General features: G+C 32.7%; 1 protein-coding gene across 1 annotated transcript in view; it reads left to right on the forward strand.

Annotated features, from left to right (window-relative positions):
- The first annotated feature begins 1,813 nt into the window (after nt 1–1,813).
- LOC108777339 (ribonuclease P protein subunit p40) overlaps nt 1,814–20,767 on the forward strand; it is a 66,712-nt gene continuing 47,758 nt past the window's right edge. The window contains exons 1-3 of the mRNA XM_018544193.1: nt 1,814–1,940; nt 3,371–3,503; nt 3,574–3,718. Coding sequence (XP_018399695.1) covers nt 3,381–3,503; nt 3,574–3,718 — 268 coding nt within the window. The 5' untranslated portion in view covers nt 1,814–1,940; nt 3,371–3,380. The remainder of the gene's footprint in view (nt 1,941–3,370; nt 3,504–3,573; nt 3,719–20,767) is intronic.

Consider the following 20,767-nt stretch of genomic DNA (forward strand, 5'->3'; position numbering starts at 1 on the left):
CAGAGGTCTGCCCCGACAGTACAATCGTAGAAGTCGTGTACCCCTGTGCAGGAGGGGGGGAAGTTACTTCGCGTGGAAAGTTCAACGTTTCTGAACAGGGAAAGCTGTAGAATTTCGCGTCTGACAACAATATATTATATTTGTTTGGCAGTGTTAATTTCAAATATCGTGCATTCTATTGGACTCGAACCATACCAAGCGCATGCGCACGAGATCAGAGAGTATGAAGAAGGCATACTCGTAGCACTACATGTAGTCGGTAAGACAGATTTCCTAACCTGAATAGTCGTCAATATTAACGCTAAATATCTCGGTTCGTAGGGCAGAGCGACACTTTTTTCTGCCAGATTCTTTCGTTTTATGCAAAAAGGCGTCGAATAAGCCTAATTTGATCGATTTTTAAGCTGCTTGAATGATTCTGTATAATTATCCTTTTTACAATCAAACAAAAATATCACGAAACTCTTGGTGAAAATTTGTTAGAATTTTTACATGAATTAAAATGCTTTCAGAAGTATTGAGAAAGAATACACTTTTTCTTATAATTTTTTATTATATGGGAATTCGTATAAACATTCGTATAAACAAATCTAGATTTTAAATTCTTTATTAAAAATATTTTTAAATTATATGAAAAATTTTCACCAAGAGCACTGACAATTTCATCGATTAATACTATTGTACAATTCCACCTTATTTATTTATGTATTTATTTATGCTGAAACAATAGAGGATAATAATAAGGGCAACTCTGAGAGTCAACGAAACATTACAAATTAAATTTTCCTGTATATAAAAATTTTGAATTTAATTAAATTTCGTATGCATACATGACATGTTTCGGCTCCTTGATTGAGCCTTCTTCAAATGTAATGATTATCAAAATTTCTTAATAAATATAGTCATTACTTATATTATAATTCATTTCATCGTCCATTCCTCAAAAATAAGTTACAAAAGAATCTTAAATGATCATTATATGTATATATTTTTTTTGTAAAGAGAGCACAATGAAAGTTTTTTGCTAATTGCGTATTTCTACAATAAATAATGTGAATTGCTTTTCAAGAAAAGTATTAATTGTTACTAAAAGTGTAAAATCACCTTCCTTTATATAAATTATTTCACAATTTATATAATGGAAGATGATTTCTTTTTTATTTTTTGAAATTATTTGTGATACGATTAGAATAAATTATTTGAATTTAGCGGCGAGAAATCACGTTTTTAAAAGTCAATCTTATTAGAAAATACCGTAATTCAATACTGTATGTAGAAGTACGAAGTACTAAGCAAATGCATTTTGAATTTACCGCTTAATGTGACGTAGACTGAGTGACATTTCTGATTGGTTGTCTGGAACTATCATGCGCGTGAGCATACCCTTGTCTTTATACCATGGGTAAAACAGGTATTGAACGTGATCCTACTTTGCCAGAAAAAGTGAATTTTTTAATTTTTTTCCGATTTTCTCATGAAATCAGGGTTTGCTGTATACCTTTTCGTGCGTACTTTTAAGTGGGGAGCACAGACTTTTGCATAACGCATAAACCATATACATTAAGAATTTGATTGGTCCATTGACTCATGCATAAGAAAATGGGCCAATGAAATTCCTTATGCACATACTTTTTAGGATTTTGCAATCCGTATCCGTAGCGGGGAGCACAGACTTTTGCATAACGCATAAAGCATGTGCATAAGGAATTTCATTGGCCCATTTTCTTATGCATAAGTCAATGGACCAATCAAATTCTTTATGTATATGGTTTATGCGTTATGCAAAAGTCTGTGCTCCCCGCTTTAAAGCCAATTCGGATCTTTCTCTTCGAATAGAATCATGGTAAAAACAGCTGTTTTAGCGTCGCCTTAAGTGAGGTTAGGCATATACGAAAGGTACCGCATGGCTGACATGGTTATCGGCAGCTAAATTTTTTGTTGTAAGTTTATCACCTTAATTATTTATTTTATTAACGTATTTATCATTAATACGTTCTGTCCAATGAATAGTTTAATGGTAAAACACTCGCTGGTCAAACAAAAGATTTGAACTTAGTTCTCGATCCTGTTCCCTACTGATTACATTACAAAAGTTACAAAACGAAATCATGTAATTATAATAAGTAAATTACATAATGGATTGTTCCAAATCATTACCTTATTTTTTAAAATCACATAATTTGAAAAATCATGATATTAGAAATATCATCTGTTATGTGATTTTATACTTATCGAATTTTAAAGAATTAAATAATTAAGAATAAAAAGAAAAAACATGATTTGGAACGTTACATAATTTATCTGTTTTAATTACATGATTTCATTATGTAATTTTGTGATGTGTTTTTTTCAGTAAGGTTGTATAATGTATGTACATTATTAGAAATTTTAAATTAAAAGAACATTCCACTGCAATAAACTCAAGCACTGAAGTATACGAAATGTAAACAAATCCAAAGTAATGCATTGTGATGTTGCTGCTTTTTTCAAACAATAAATTTATAATAAATATCATTGAATTTAATTCTTAGCATATTCGATAATATTCTAGTTCTTTACTACATATAATGGATCATTCGTATTCCGAATTAATTTTCATCATTTTTACAAGTATGCAAAAATTATTAAAAATAGAGAGAATATACAGGATTCTTAGTATTCAAAAACAAAGAAAGAAAAAGGCAAATAAGAGTCAAAAAACATAAAATACGTTCTACAAAATCATCTTATAATGCAATATATTAAATTAAAGATTTAAATAAAAATTATAAATAATAACAGTATATTATTTAATTGTATGCATAAAAACAAATTAAAAATTAAAAAAACGTGACGTTTTGTCTCTGTATTTGAGCTCTCTTCAGATGTATATTTAGTTTTGTACATCAAGGCAGTCTGATATTTTAATATCGTATACATCTGAAGAGAACTCAAATACAGAGCCAAAACGTCACGTTTTTAAAATTTTTAATTTGTTTTTATGCATACAATTAAATAATATACTGTTATTATTTATAATTTTTATTTAAATCTTTAATTTAATATATTGCATTATAAGACGATTTTGTAGAACGTATTTTATGTTTTTTGACTCTTATTTGCCTTTTTTTTTCTTTGTTTTTAAAAATTATTAAATAATTCTTACATATATTTTAACATTTTTAGAATTTATAAAAGAAAACATATTAAAAAGCATCTTTAGGATTTATAAAAAGATATGTATTAAAAAAAGAAAGAATAGAGACCATTATTTAACCAAATGTTTATTCAAAGAAAAGTAATATGTTGGACATGAATGATCGAATCATGCATTGTATTAAGAATTAATAGCAAAGATTTCTTCTAATAAACGCAAAAATTTAAAAAGAAGAAAAGACAACATGTTATGCCCGGAAACATGGAACTTGGAACCACTGCCAAATTACACCACCACATTACACCTGGATATGATAAAGAATGGAAATATAATCACATTAATGAAGAATCATTACTTCAATCATTCCGTAAGCTAATAATTTGTTTCAAAATTTAGCAAGTTTTCAAAATTTTGACAATTTGTGTTTTGTATGTCAGATATCCATGGTGCTACCTGATACAGTTACTGTTCCCCAAAATTTACACAATTGTCTGTCAGAAGATACAGATTATTATCGAGTAAACAAATTATGTGTCAGCGACCTTTTAAACACAGAATTTATCGAAGCTTTTGTTAAAAAAGGTAAGTCTATTAATTATTTTCCTTATATGTTTAAGTGTATATACAATAAATAAAAAAATCTATAACTATTTATACATAACATATAGGTATATACAGACTGAATCATTTTAAATGATGCATTAAAATATTTCTTGAACAGTGCATTTTAGAGAAAAATGTTTCAGACAGAAGTTATATGGTTTGATGGGGAATATAAGATGGTGCTATTGGTTTGACCTTGGAAAGTTGTTTAAAGATCACGTAAAAATCATCATTAATTTCTTAAAAATAGAATAATATATTTTTCATTATATCATATATTCTTATAACTTGCCTCGAGAATTTCCTAAAACTCTATAATAAAATTATTCCTCAATAAATACTTTTCGAGTTATAAGGCCTCAAAGGTACAATATCATCGGCAATATCCAAGATGTACTATACGGAGGTTATTCAATCAGATTTACACCTCGTACGTGCGTGCGTGCGTGTGCGTGCGGCGCGTGCGCGCGTTCATTGTACCTCTGAAATCTTATATCTCGAAAACTACTTAATGAAAAATCAAAAGAAACAAACAAATTGTCAATATGAGCCAACACAAGTTCTCGGTGTGTACTTTTTATACAATTTATTCGAAATGAATAATAAAACGTATATACGTTTCGACCTATGGTTAAGGTTCTCTTCAGTACACATTTAAATTAATATAAAAATAACAATTAAAAATAAAAATTAATTAACTTTAGACGTAATATCAATTTTTACCAATGTACTAATAGATCTAGTTTTAGACTATCGAAGAGGTAGAACCTTATAGAACGAAATATTGACATTTCTAAAACAGAATTTTTTAAAGCACTTAAATTGGTTTTAAATTCTACATTTTTTTATGTTTAATGACAAATTTTATGGACAAACCTTTAGTGTACCTATGGATTCACCATTATACCCCATAGTTGCGGATATCGTGAGGCAGCATTTATAGAAACGGTTTCTTTACAAAAACTCAATGACACCGGTGTTTTATATAAGATTATGTTGATGACATTATTTGACATTGCTCTAGCTACAGACAGGGCTAATATTGATAAGATTCTTAATATATTTAATTTTCAAGGAATGGAAGTAACTCGTTACTTGTAACGAAGTTACAGTTACAAGTTACTTTTTTGATAACTTTGCTGGTAACTGCGTTACTTTCTTTTTTTGGTAATTATAACGGTAACGTAGTTAACATTTTTTGGATAATGGTAACGAAATTTACAGTTACTTTTATCGTTACTTTGCATACGATTAAATACGTTATTCTGTTATATAACAATTACATGTTATTAATTACGACAGCTATAAATGTGGTTGTAGAACATTGAGTGTTTCTATTTAATACAGGCGTACAAGCTATATTAGGTTTAACTTAATCTAAACGTAGTACATACTTTGCTCTAATTGAGCTGTGTAAAAAGCTTTACATTTCTGTGTACATTTATGTTGAGCAATTGGAAATTATTTCGTTTTGCAAAACTTCTATTATATATTTTAATTATAGCGTTATAATTTTCTTTCTATCAAAATATTTGATTTACAGCTAGAAGTGTAGATTAAGTAAAAATATAGCTGTATTATAATAAAGAGATTATATGTATTTCTTAATTTTCTTTTTAATTTCTAACTTATATTGTGATTCAGATAGTCCTATACAATCCTATATAATCTTCTAGTTTTCTGCAAAGTATAAAAAAATTCCTTTACATAGTGTCATTGTTATATTATGCTATATATACATTGCTGTGTGTATATATGTATTGTAACCGTACTTTTGAGTGTCGACACAACTTCGTCGCGTCCTCCAAAAGAAATCTAATTATGCGAAAGCTCTTCGTTAGAATACAAAATACTTAAAGGAGCAATAGTGCGGTTCTTCATTAATTCTTTCGTGATTCGAGAATTTACAGTAGTTGACAAGTTACTTTACTCAGCAAAGATCTTAATCGCTATCAAAAATTCGTTGGGCGCCAGGCACGAGAGAGCGTGCCACTCTTCGCACAAATCGTTAGATAAATTGCTCGGACAAGAAATTAAAGATTACGCGGATTCTCGCGACGGAACTAAACAACTAGCTCAGCCAACGGAATTGGCAGAGGGGAGTGGTTCGCGGTTAGCGGGGAAATTGTCGGAGAACGATGGAGAGGCTGAAATAAATGCACCAGAATTAATAATAACAATAAAGAGAAATCGATATATTTAATAGAGACTGTACAAAAATGTTCGAAAGAAAGTACGTTACAGCGTTGACCTTCCGCGCTCTGATATGCGGCGCAATAACAATAAACCGACTATTAACTGGCCGTCGACTACAGAAAGTAAATTCGGCAGTAATTCGCCGAGTAGAAATATGCGACCAAATCTAGATCTTATTATGTTAACAATAATTACTTCGTGAATAATTAGAACATACGATTTTACATTAGACGGCAACGATTCTCTAATGCGCAATAGCGCCAGTCTCGGCTTTAAAGAATTCTCAACAATTAACAATTACACAAGTGACTTGGCGGCAACGAGGGCGAGCAACAACAATAATTATACTTTTCAATAATCTCAGCGTCCGAGCGAATGGCACGCGCCTATGGCAACGATTACTTTAAACGCCTTGAGGCGGTGAATACGACATCGGGAACTCTAACACGAAATACCGAGTAACGCGCGATCCACTCGAGACGCATTTCACATACCGCGATCGGTGGTTTTACACAAATTATAAGATAACGCTCGCCTCACCACGTAACGATCCCTCGTTGATCCTTCAGAGGAAAACCTCCGCCTCTAAATTTCTCGGCAACGGTAGACCGCATTCTTAGTTCCCAAAAGCTCCGGAGATCCCGTGTCCTCTTTACATGAACTCGGATCACCGCGCAAGTGATAATCGGGAGCATTCGCGGATCCACGCAGGCCGCTAGGCCCCTCTCCTATCGGGTCGCTCTTTATTCTAATTGGCTTGTTGCTGTCGCGCAACCCCGCGACTAATCACAGCGAGTCCTGTGGGTTGCGTATCCTTTGAGTCTCTGGCGCGCTTTTCCAAATTAGCTGGCCGAGGCTTTCCGTCTTGATCAGTGGTCTTCTATCGCTCTCCTCAGAAGTGGAGGCGGCTGCCGATGTTCGGGCCGTGCTGAGACGGTCCCTTATCACGTCTCTCTCCGAGTCGTCTGCAATAAAGGTGCGACAATCACCAAATAATATCCAAATTATCAGAGGTTACAAAACAATACGACCTGCGTGTACCGCGCTCCTTGAGGACACAATCGGAATCTTCTTTGGTGGTTTCTTGCTTCCTCCACGACGTCTTCTTTCTTCCTTCCGTGAGTGAGGCGGCAACATTACACGAATCTAAGATAACCACCGCTCACGCTCTAATGTGACTAATAATCGTTCTTTAAAAATCTGAAATTACTAAATATTTTATATAAAAGAATATACAAAACGAAACAAAAAAAGTATAAATTTGGCACGCTCGCTTGTGCCCTCGCCCTTCGAGTTTAGAGGACACAGGATCTCCATGCCAATGCACTTACGAGTGACGGACACAAAGTGTCACGTCACAGTATATATATATACATTGCTTTTCAAAATTAACTTGGAAAGAAAAAGGGGCACTAGGAGTTAGGCGCAGATAACTTCACGCAAACGCTGATATTTATCAAGAAAAACTTATTTATTACAAAAATTATTCTTACATGTTTCGGCTTATTTTTGACAACAGATTAAAGGATGTTTAAACACCGCAAGCTCCCCCACAATCGAGAAATAAAATCAGATGACAATTTCATCTTAAAGAACACAATAATATGACTAATAAAGGCAGAAAAGAAAAATTAATAAATAGAATGCTGGAATTCAGGGAAATAATTTCCCAGAATTTCTAAGAAAACTAATAATTTCGAAATTGAATTTATCATAATTACGATTATTTTACCGGAAGTAGGGAGACTCACCATGTTCACAACGATACTGTATCGCAAACACTCTCAAAACCGGTCTTCAGAATAATTTAGGCCAGTCAGTCTCAGACACAGTGAGTCATAACAATTTGTTAGACGGTATTAAATTAAAATTATCAAATTGCAGATAACAAATGTTAACACTCAACTACTGTGCACAAATGAGACTGACTAGACAGACGTGACAGACAACAATGCTATTTATATCCTGTCTATGATCGGGAAGTAGATCTTGGGAAGCCCCTCCATGTCCGTTTGTAAATTAAGTCCGTGTGCTTGTCTTCTGATGGATATCATTTCCGAAATCAGTCTTTTCCTATAATGTGGTTCATCATCCAATATTCTGACGTTATCCCAATCAAATTAATGATCCTCATGCAGCCGGTGCTCAGTTATGACGTTGCGGGTGGACGTGTTCCATCTGATATGATTTTTATGTTCCGCAATTCTTGACTTTAGTTGTCTGCATGTTTGTCCCACTTGCATCGCATAACTTGCATCGCAATTCTTACAAAAAATTTTATAAACAACTCCTGATTTCTTTTCACGCGGCAAAGGGTCCTTATGCACTCTAATAAATTCACGCAATTTATTACCACTGTAATACGACACTCTCAAATGGCTGTTGTTCAATCTGTTGAACTTCTCAGTAATACCTCTCACGAAAGGCACGGCGAACCATGTGGGTAGCACTACATCCCGACTATGATCATCTATGACTCTCCTTTTATTTCGAGCCGTAATAATATTCTTCAAACGACTATTAATATTATCAAATGTAAATTTTAATGGATAATCATTCTCCAATAAGACCTTAATTATAAAACGAAAATTGTCAAAATAAAATTTAGGATTCGAAAGTAAAATCACTCTATCAACCAATCCCATCACCGTACCTCTCTTGTGAGAAACTGGATGCTGTGACCAAAAATTCAAGTATCTGCCTGAGAATGTCGGTTTATGGTACCAATCAAACTCTATCAATTCATTATTCCTAATAACTGTAACATCCAAAAAATTCAATCTGTCTCCACCCACCTCCATAGTGAACTGAAGTCTAGGATGCTGAGAGTTAAAAATGTCAATAATATGATTAACCAACGAAACTGGTGCTGCCAAAATAATATCGTCAACATATTTATAATAAAAGGGCATCTGAAAATTAATCAAAGATAAAGCCCTATATCCTCCAACTTCCGCATAACCAGATCCGCGATGACTGGGGACAACGGAGAACCCATAGGAGAGTACCATAGTTCTGCTTATACATAACTTCATCAAAAACAAAGTAGGTGAAATGCAATATATACTGTACTGCTTTAATGAAATCATCTTCTGGTAAACAACAATTTCTGGAGATAAACTGCCAGTTATCTTTAACACAATCCACAGTATAATCAATATTGGTAAAAAGGCTAACCACATCAAGTGACATTAACTGAAATTCCTTATTCAGCTGTTTTCCATCTAATTCTTTAATAAGCTTAAAACTATTTTCTATATGACTATTGGCTTTAGGAATAGTTTTTCTGATAATGTCTTGTAAAAATACTGCTAATGAATATAATGGACTATTCAACGAAGAAACTATTATACGAAAAGAGCCATCCTGTTTATGTATTTTCGGGAGAGCGTAAGCCCTCGGGAGCACACCATCACTACACGACAACCGCCTATATGTGGATTGAGATATATATTCCTTTTTCTTCCATTCTGTCAATAGAGTACGTAAGTTTGTAATTTATCTTATTGGATCCTTTTTAATAACTTCATATGTGCTTTTATCCTGAAGCATCTTATTTATTTTGGAAACATACGCCTGCTTATCTAATGCTACAGTCACATTACCTTTATCCGCCTACGTAAAAATAATTCTGTCATTCATGTCTTTTAAGAAAGTTCTAGTGTCCCTTGCTAATTGTAGAAGACCTACTGTCTACTTCTGTCTTATGCAGAGAACACGATACTAATAGCGTTTTCGATTAACCGACTCGACCCGACTCCGGGTCGGGTTGACTTCGATCACAAGTTCGATTTGAGACTCAGATTACTTGCATTGACCTGCACAGTGTCATGGCGGAAGAGTTGTCTTCTATGACCTCAATAATAATACCTCAGAAATAATCAGAAATTATTTATCTTACCTACTTTAAATGATATATACCATTTATCGACTCGCACAATTTTCGTAAGATAAATAATTTCTAATTATTTCTGAGGTATTATTATTGAGGTCATAGAAGACAACTCTTCCGCCATGACACTGTGCAGGTCAATGCAAGTAATCTGAGTCTCAAATCGAACTTGTGATCGAAGTCAACCCGACCCGGAGTCGGGTCGAGTCGGTTAATCGAAAACGCTATAAGCTATTTAACACTGGAAGTGAGTGATTCGTGATCGAAATTCTCTCTTCACCAGAGAATTTATAAACATTACTCTCAACACATTTAATAAGATCGACTATTAAACTCGCTCTATTATTCGATGGTAAAGCAAAGTTATCCCCTAATTGTAAAAAATTCTGTATCCTAGAAGGTACGGAAACCGTCGATAAATTCATGAACCATCCATCCCTTTGTGAGTCAAAAGACGGTGAAGAAATCAACGGAACGAAAGGCTGAGGATCAATTCTTATCTCCTCAATCATCCCCTCAACCTGATCTTGAACTTTTGAGTACAATGCTAACTCCATAGTGGAAATATATAAGGTGAAACAATGCGCATAATGGCGGCTGCTTAAAATTTCAATCAATCAAATTTGCCCGATGAGGTAACGCGCTAATTTTAAATGTTATAAGTTACTTGGAAATAAAAACACCGTATTTATATTAAAATTATTCATATTTATTAATTGTAATTTAAAAATTGCAATTTTAAAATAGTAAATAACAGTTAAAAAATAATGTAATATAAAAAAAAAAAAACAAATATAATTGAGAGAGAAATAAATAAATAAAATAAATGAATAAAATCTTACATCTAAAATCTACACATCTAAAGTAAACAAGTATCAAAGAGTAATATTACAAATATGTTTTAATTTTTTTTTCTTATTTTTTTGACTATTAGTCATTGTAATCATTTTATTTTTTTGTTTTAATCTGATATACGTTCTTGTTCGTACTAAACATGCAACAACCTCTCTCGGAAATGTATACTTTATTTTTTGACAAACTATTTCAGTTAATTTATCAAAAATTTTGTCTTCCACACTGAAATCATTGCCATGAAAAGCAATAAATTCGGTATTCGTCACTTCTGCAACTCTTAAGAAGTTCGTAGAAGGACGATACAATTTCTTCGAGAGATATATGACAGCCAGTCATCAGCGGGAACCATCATTTTGGTTTTGCAACCTAAATCAGGATATTTCTGTCGAAACTTGTGAGCCACGAAACCTGCTATATATGTGAGACCTTGAAATTCTACGTGTTCTTGAGCGATGTTATTTTCGAACTCTGACAAAAATTGTAACTCTTCTTCAGTAGCAAAATATTGTTTTATTTGCGTAGCTGGAATACACAGTATTATACAATATCAATATTTGGAATACATCATATGTATACATACAATACTATGCTTAACAATTGTGTTGGATCCTGTTGGCTTATATTATCTCACTTAATTTAGATCTATCTAAGGCTGTTTTCCGCAAAGCGCATATGCGCGTATTCCCTTATAGTATACGTGACGCTCACTATATAAAATGCGTGCATATTGTGTGCATATGCACTTTGCGGAACGCAGCCTAAACTAATCTAAACTAACCCTGCTTAAAATTTTCTATAAAAAACTATAGGAACATATAAAGTTTGTATAGGTATTTATAGTTTTTAATAGTTTCTATAGTAGCGCACGAGAGCGACTATAGAAGCTCTACAGTTATCAATAAGATTCTATAAGTATAATAATAGAAAACTATTGCGGATTGGAATTTATCGATTCAAAACGCTCATTAAAAACTATAGAATTTTCTTAATAGTTTTTTATAGAAAATTTTAAGTAGGGAAGTGTTTTTGATTCATGATTTTCATAATTATATATATAAGTTATATATACAATTAATTAATTATTTATATATACAATTATCCCAGCAAACACCAAGTTTTTTAAGCAAGATATGTATAAATGTAGTGTAATACTTCATATTTCTATGAAATATTACAAAAATTTGCAATTAAATGTAGGAAATTTTTTAAATTACCATCGGTCTCAAATTCTCCTTCGTCAATATCTTCAGTCACTGAAATATTTTCGATGTTATCCTTCGTAGAGTTTTTTCTTAAGCTGTTGTCACATAGAAAGAGTTCTACTTCTTTCGTTAGTCCTTCGTTTTCGTTTTCAAAATTTAAGTCATCTAAACGTTGTCAGATGGATGATCAAAGAAACATTGTTTCTAGGTGATTTCGGTTTTCTCCTTATTTTGTTTTTGGGTATTACATTCCATCGTGATTCCAATATTTAACTCCTTCCACAAGCTCATATTTTTGGCACCCATATCGCTTGTTGTGGCCACTACTGTGTACCCTATGTCGTAAAGCGATTTAATAATATTAAACAAAGTTTCTTTTGTCATGGGCTTGGAGAATTCGTAGTAAACAGGTTGTTTCCATTTTGAAAAGAGGCCATGAGCTAATGCAACTTGGCATGCTGTATGCGGTCCATAAATTTTTTGTTCCTTTCTATCTAAATCTATTTTGTTCGCAATGTATATTTCATCGAAACTAAATACACATAGTTTTTCTACCAAAGTTAGATGCTGTCCTTTCGTCTTCATTATCTTTATTCGTGAAGAATTCCGGGCTTTACCTGAAAATCAGCGACCCATCTTCGCAGAGTTGAGAAACAGGGTAATGGCATTTTCATTACTTCTCGACAATAATTATATGACCTTGCACTCATGCATCGAAAAGCAATAGCTTTACTAATATCTTCGTTAGTCCATGGAATCCGCGATTTCTGCGTCATGAGGCGCTTCACCTGTCCAGGTGTAAATATTTGCTCGAATATATTAGCCATTTCCTTGCATTTTTCCATATCTTTCTGCATAGTTTCGATTACGTTGTGTTTCTCTTCTAGCTTGGTTTGAAGTTGGACAGCCGTGGAAACAAGCTGTTCATTTTTCTCTTGCATTTCCTTCAAAGTGGCTGACATGTTTTCATTTTTCTCTTGCATTTCCTTCAAAGTGGCCAACATGTTTTCATACTCCTCTAATGTTGGTGGTCGTTTCGATTGTGATGGATGTCTGAAAAATGTAATGTATGAAATAATTAATACAGCGACTTAAAAAAACATTTTAGAAAAAGACAAAGCTATATAGTATATTAATATTTTAAAGAATACGTACTCTTCATTATAGATAGTACTCGATTCTGTAGCATAGACACGTTCTGGGATATATTCTTCTGTAGCATAGACACGTTCTGGGATATCTTCTTCTGTAGCATAGACACGTTCTGGGATATCTTCTTCTGTAGCATAGACACGTTCTGGGATATCTCCTTCTGTAGCATAGACATGTTCTGGGATATCTCCTTCAAAATTATTCTTTGTAGCACAAACCAGTTGTTCATACGTTGGTATTCCAGTACTGTAACCGACATACGAAATGCATTGTCATATTTTCTTATGTAAAGTATACGTTGATTCAATGCTTCACTTATAATAAAAATAATCAGCTTTAAAAGTTATTTGTATACAAATCGTTTAGAATTCAAAAGTCTTACCAAATACATTTCTCCGAAGATCTTATATTATTGTCGTCGCCAGCTTTTCCAAATGTATATAATATCTTTTGCCTTTTATTAGGTAAGTCCAGAAACTGAGTTGGTACTAAACCTCTTTTCACTTTACGTATTACCTTTGATGTAACATTTTTAGAACGTGGTTTTGTTGTATGTTCCTCAAAACGGTCTGACATAAGTGTATCTCACATACTGCTTCTGCAAATACTATTCATGTAAATTGTTGCAATACATATTTTATGTAAAACAATATACATATCATTAAATCAGACACAAATATTGTTGTATAGAACTACGAACTACACAAGCCAAATATGTGTTATAAGAAACTATTCGAGCGAGCTGTAAGCTCTTGCAGTTATTTTATGAATTCACAAATAAAGAATTAATGTTTTTTTTTAAAGAATATAATTATTGTAATATGAAAAATATAAATACAATGTAATATTTACTAACCACGCGTAACATTCGAATTTTTATCCCTCTGACAAGCTTGTAACCATTCTCTTCACAACTCAAGATCTTGAGGAAATGAATAATATTTAAAATGTTTACTAAATACATAATTACTTCGATTCTTACAATTTTTAACAAAACAGCTTGGCATTTTAAATATTGTGGAAACGTCGATTATTAAGGTTATTGTCACCATGCAACATATTATGCGCCGACCCTGAATTTTACATCACCGGGCATATTTGATTGGTTCACCGTTCCCCACTACTTTTATGCTACTGCGCATCCATCAGATTGCTTCACCTTATATATTTCCACCATGGCTAAGGGTCTACGCACAACAGGAGAAATATTAGGAACAGATATTAAATATAAGAATTTTAACCTGTCAGAAAGCGCACATTCCACAGTACACAGTTCTGATAGGTTAAAATTCTTATATTTAATATCTGTTTCTAATATTTCTCCTATTGTGCGCAGACCCTAACTCAAACTTACTCCCCTCTACTAGAGATCTAGAAAACAGAGATGCGTCATTGAAGGATATGGCTTGATTGGCTGTCTAAATTACGTGATCAGAGAGCCATTTTAATTCACTATTGCATCTAATAGATATAGTTTTATAACGTATGTACATTAGGGTGGCGCAAGAAAAAAAAATTTCTGAATTTTGACAAGCATACATCAAAAGTAGGTTCAGTACATGAAAAAAAGTACTCTCAATTTTTTTTAGATTTTTCGGACAATATTTAGAGGTCGCTGTTTTTGTTTAAAGGTCGTTTGATGTAATAAATGACAATGAATTGATATAGTACGTACTGTATACGATAAATGATAACTGATTATTTTTTTTTATAAAATAGACATTCTCACGTACATTTTGAGAGGTCGTGAACCTATTTTGGTCCAGTAGAATAAAAGATATGATTTTTTAAATTTTATTTTTTAACACTTTTGATTAATAATATGTCTGTACTTTATCTAAAAAAAATCTAACGATATGTTACTATTTTTTTTCAAACAATGGACATTTTAGCGAACATTTTGAGACGTCGTGAACCTATTTTGGTCCAGTAGAATAAAAGATATGATTTTTTAAATTTTATTTTTTAACACTTTTGATTAATAATATGTCTGTACTTTATCTAAAAAAAATCTAACAATATGTTACTATGTTTTTTCAAACAATAGACATTTTAGCGAACATTTTGAGAGGTCGATGACCTCATTACGTTAAGTAGAACGGAAGATATAATTTTTTTTATATTATGGTGCATGCCATTTCGTAAAAGAAGTGGCTAAATGTACGTTAATAATAATGTTAATACCACACTGCTCAGTAGTACTGAAGAAGTTCATATTAGTAAATGACGTATTATAAACATATAAACAATAACACTTGTAGAATGACATTACCGTCAGTAAGCTAAGCGTCAACAACAAAACAAATGAAGTAAAATGATAATGAAAATTCTGAAAGTCGAGAATGAAATTTTCAATACTTTTTGTTATACCTACAGCGAATAACGCGCTTGATCAAGCCTTACTTACATAATTACAACAACTAATATTTGCATACAAATTTGCATAATATAGTTATTCATATTAATAATACACATACATTTAGCCACTTATTTTACGAACTGACATGCACCACAAAATTAAAAAAAGGCTATGTCTATTTGCACTGCAGAGTGCCTCCATTATAAACACGACCGTGTCCGCAATGCATCCACGCCCGCATCCCTGCCCTGGTGTGAGTCTAATCGAGCCACGCATCGTGCCTATAATGGAGGCACGCTGCAGTGCGAATAGACACAGCCTTAAAAAAATTATATCTTCCGTTCTACTTAACGTAAGGAGGTCATCGACCTCTCAAAATGTTCGCTAAAATGTCTATTGTTTGAAAAAACATAGTAACATATTGTTAGATTTTTTTTAGATAAAGTACAGACATATTATTAATCAAAAGTGTTAAAAAATAAAATTTAAAAAATCATATCTTTTATTCTACTGGACCAAAATAGGTTCACGACGTCTCAAAATGTTCGCTAAAATGTCCATTGTTTGAAAAAAAATAGTAACATATTGTTAGATTTTTTTTAGATAAAGTACAGACATATTATTAATCAAAAGTGTTAAAAAATAAAATTTAAAAAATCATATCTTTTATTCTACTGGACCAAAATAGGTTCACGACCTCTCAAAATGTACGTGAGAATGTCTATTTTATAAAAAAAAATAATCAGTTATCATTTATCGTATACAGTACGTACTATATCAATTCATTGTCATTTATTACATCAAACGACCTTTAAACAAAAACAGCGACCTCTAAATATTGTCCGAAAAATCTAAAAAAAATTGAGAGTACTTTTTTTCATGTACTGAACCTACTTTTGATGTATGCTTGTCAAAATTCAGAAATTTTTTTTTTCTTGCGCCACCCTAATGTACATACATATATATATATATAGAGAAAAATTTAGACAATACAGTGTCGAAGTGCAATAAAAAACTATTATTATGGTGGAAGTATTCTTATTTGTGTGAATATTTAATATCGGACTTAACCTAACCTAATCTAATCTTTCTACCTTTTGCATCAACTGTCATCAGCTTATTGGTCAAGAGCACTTATATTGAATTAAAATGGCGATGGTTACCTAACCCAACCGACGCAATGTCGCATCTCTGTTTTCTAGGCCTCTACCCTCTACTACATCTCCACCTCCTTTAGTCTCAACAATGGAAATCCTCCTTTGATAAAATCAAATAGGTTTAGTATTATTAATAATATCATCACGCATTTCTTCTCTATGTTTCAATAACAGCCACTGGCATCTCAAATCAATTCTACTCTTTTCACGTAAAAAGAAAAAATGTGAAGCCTCCCCTGTTTGTTAAAGAAGGAGTTAAATCTGTACAAGGTTTCCCAAGGTCTACTTCCTGATCATAGACAGGATGTAAATAGCATTGTTGTCTGTCACGTCTGTCTAGTCAGTCTCGTTTGTGCACAGTAGTTGAGTGTTAACATTTGTTATCTGCAATTTGATAATTTTAATTTAATACCGTCTAACAAATTGTTGCGACTCATTGTGTCTGAGACTGACTGGCCTAAATTATTCTGAAAACCGGTTTTGAGAGTGTTTGCGATACAGTATCGTTATAAACATGGTGAGCCTCCCTACTTCCGGTAAAATAATCGTAATTATGATAAATTCAATTTCGAAATTATTAGTTTTCTTAGAAATTCTGGGAAATTATTTCCTTGAATTCCAGTATTCTATTTATTAATTTTTCTTTTCTGCCTTTATTGGTTATATTATTGTGTTCTTTAAAATGAAATTGTCATCTGATTTTATTTCTCGGTTGTGGGGGAGCTCGCGGTGTTTAAACATCCTTTAATCTGTTGTCAACTTTAAATTATATTTTATTTATGTAATTTTTTATTGTCTCTGAAGAAGGCACAATTGACAGATATTTAGGTTAGGAAACCTATCACATCGATACAAATAGTTATACAAATTCTGTTTTATAAACAAATTCTTTACTCTAGAAACAAATGCTCTGGTATAAAAATACAAATTTTAGTTTCACTTACATGTTCTCATGTCTCTTTCTGCCATTGATGTGATAGATTTCCTAACCTATCGTCAACATTAACGATTAATGTCTCGATCCGTGGGTCACAGTGACACTTTTTTGCAATATTCATTTATTTTGTGCAATAATGCGTCAGAGGTAAGGAGGCTAAACTTAACAATTACCGAAAGAATAGATTTCAATATACAAGCGGGGTTAGTTGAGTCACTTGACCCAACTAGTCCCACACCAATGTCGGCTCAAATATAATTTTAAAACAAAACTGTCAATCATATAACAACTTATTTGACGTTGAAATTATAAAATATGCTAATAAGTTGTGATAAAAGAGTATATTTGGTTACTTTTAAATGCTTCAATTATTAAATAGACCAAAAAGAATACTTACCTAATGACTTTACTTTCACTACACAAAACTAAAAAAATGATTATATATTTCAACTGACGATCGAGCGGAGACTAGCGTACTCAGCGCAGTAATATGCATCTTCGTGCTCGTCTGATGCAAGAGTGACATGTTCGTACACGTCTCGGTTACCGATATATTTAACATTGTCCAACTTGCCCCTTTGCTCATATAGCCCCGTTCTACCCTACTTTTACCAAATTTTTAACGAAGGACGAGCGACGGCTAAAACCTGTTGGAGGTTACTCGGGGTCATGACCTTGACAACATATGTCAAGGTCAAGGTCATCGGAGGGTGATCCTCTTTTGTAAAGGTTTACCATATGTTTTACTTACGCGTGCACGTAATGTGCCCTATACCGCAACGCTTTTGCGTGCGGTAAATAGCCAATATCTCAAGCCATTGAGTTATCTGGAGACACGGTAGTGTCTCGGCGCTAAGCCAAGCGCGCGACACTGCCGTGCCTCCTTTACGCGACACGAAGAATTTTTCGGGTCGAGATGATCAGATCTCAGTAACGGCTGAACCGATCAAGTTCTACATACGCTCAATCGACAGGAAATACTAAAATTGTATGATAAAAGTGCTTTCATTTTTTTTCTAAGTAATTTATTTTTCGGGGGGGCTGCGAACCTCTCCTGCTTCCTGCGCCTCACGCACCATCCCATAACTCGCTTCGTTCGTGCGCTCCCGCGCCCGCGTCGCACAATAAACAACTTACCACACATGTTACACAATGTATTATTGCGTTATGTCTGAATAGTATTAATATCAGCACGCGAATATTAGGGGGATTACATACGCAGTATATAAAAATCACATATAATTAGAATAAGCACTATGATCTAGGTTTGACCGTTATAGGCTGTTCTTCTTGTTTGTTTATAAATAGTTCCTAAAGTTACGAATTCTATTATACCTAGTTTAAATAGAGATGTGTTTACTATAGGAATTTGAAACATTAATAAACTTAATAAAATTATTAAAGTCCACAAAGATATAATACTGATAAGATGCAAAAGAATAATGTTGTCTATAAAGTGAATTGTAATTGTTGCGATGCGTCATATGTGGGACAAACTAAAAGAAAGTTGATCACGAGGATTAATGAGCATAAACATGGTATTATAGGTAATTCAGCAAGGAATTCAGTATTGTCCGAACATTGCAATCAATTTGATCATTCTTTTGATTGGAACGATATTCGTATTATGGATGTTGAATCAAATTATAAAAAGAGACTGATTTTTGAGACGCTTTTTATCAAAAAACAAAAGAATGGTATAACACACAAAAAGACAGAGAAATTAGACAAAGCATCAGGAGACGCGGTAGCGTCTCCGGCCATGTTCAAAAAAATTGTGAACGCTACAAGTCTCTTATACGATTATTTGGGATCATTATCCTCATAAAGGTAAACATTTTTGACATATCCGATCAGCTGAGTTATGTTTCTTTATTTTCGTGACAACTGTCTTTAAGTACAGATCATGTTTTAATTTATAATGTTCGTTCGAAGAAAGAAAATTTCACAGTATCTGACCTACCGTAAGGGCGACTGTTACCAACGCCGATTAAACGCCGATTAACTTAATCGACGATTAGTCCATTGGAATTGACCAATCACCTCCCCCTCTTCCACCAACAACCCCCGCCATCCCTCTCTTCCACTGTAATTCACTCTTTTTCGTTATTACAACTTTTTGACTTCCTCTCTCACAGTCTAATATACAATATTCAACTATAATTTACATATTTTAAATTCCTGTTTTAATGTGACGTTTATGATTATTTAGAATCATGATACGAATGATTTTCTTCGACTGTGAGAGACAATATTCATACGTTTACTTTCGACTTGATTGACAATAAATTGACCAATTGACTATGGCTTCTTGCAGGGAATGGAAAGTTACTTTTTAAAAATAACTAGTTACAGTTACTCGTTACCGAGTAAAAAATGTAACGAGTTACAGTTACAGTTATCGCTTTTTAAAAGTAACTCGTTACAGTTACCGTTACTCGAAAAATAACTTTTCGTTACTTTTCCGTTACTTTTTTAAAATCAATTTAAAAATGTACTTTTGCATTTTTTGTATTTTTTTTTTATATGTAACACTGACAAATATATAGTTTTATTTTTTTAAAAAATAATGTAGAATGGCTCAAATAATAAATTAAATAAAAATAAAATGAGAATGGTTACGAGCCAAAAATGAAACAGTTTATTTCCGATAAGAACGACGATGACAATGTAATTAAATGTATAAATATATATTAGAACAATAACATGGATAAAACATGATAAAAACAAACGACGTTTCGACACTTATTGTCATCGTCTTATTGGAAATAAACTGTTTCGCTTTTGGATTCGTAGCCATCTCATTTTTCTTTTATTTAATTTATTTTTTAATTTTTTAAAAACACAATTTTGTAATTCTAAAATCTGTAAAATATGCAGAAAACTGAAATATTTGTATGGTCCTATGTATTACATAGAAGATAGAAGTGTAAAATAATTACTGAATCATGACGGCCGAATGTCTAAGGGCTTTCAAGTCTTATTGATAAGCGCTATAAATGACATGTATCCAATCGAATCGTGTTCAATCGTGTGCAAAGTAACGACAAAAGTAACTGTAAATTTCGTTACCGTTACCCAAAAAATGTAACTCGTTACCGTTACAGTTACCAAAAAAAGAAAGTAACGCAGTTACCAGTAAAGTTACCAAAAAAATAACTTGTAACTGTAACTTCGTTACAAGTAACGAGTTACTTCCATTGCCTGGCTTCTTGTATTATTATTATAATTAATTTGTTAATGTTCATGTTATTATTTGAGATTGAAAAGGACTTTGT

Source organism: Cyphomyrmex costatus, unplaced genomic scaffold (assembly GCF_001594065.2).
Source record: "Cyphomyrmex costatus isolate MS0001 unplaced genomic scaffold, Ccosl1.0 scaffold114, whole genome shotgun sequence".
NCBI classification, from domain to species: Eukaryota; Metazoa; Arthropoda; class Insecta; order Hymenoptera; family Formicidae; genus Cyphomyrmex; species Cyphomyrmex costatus.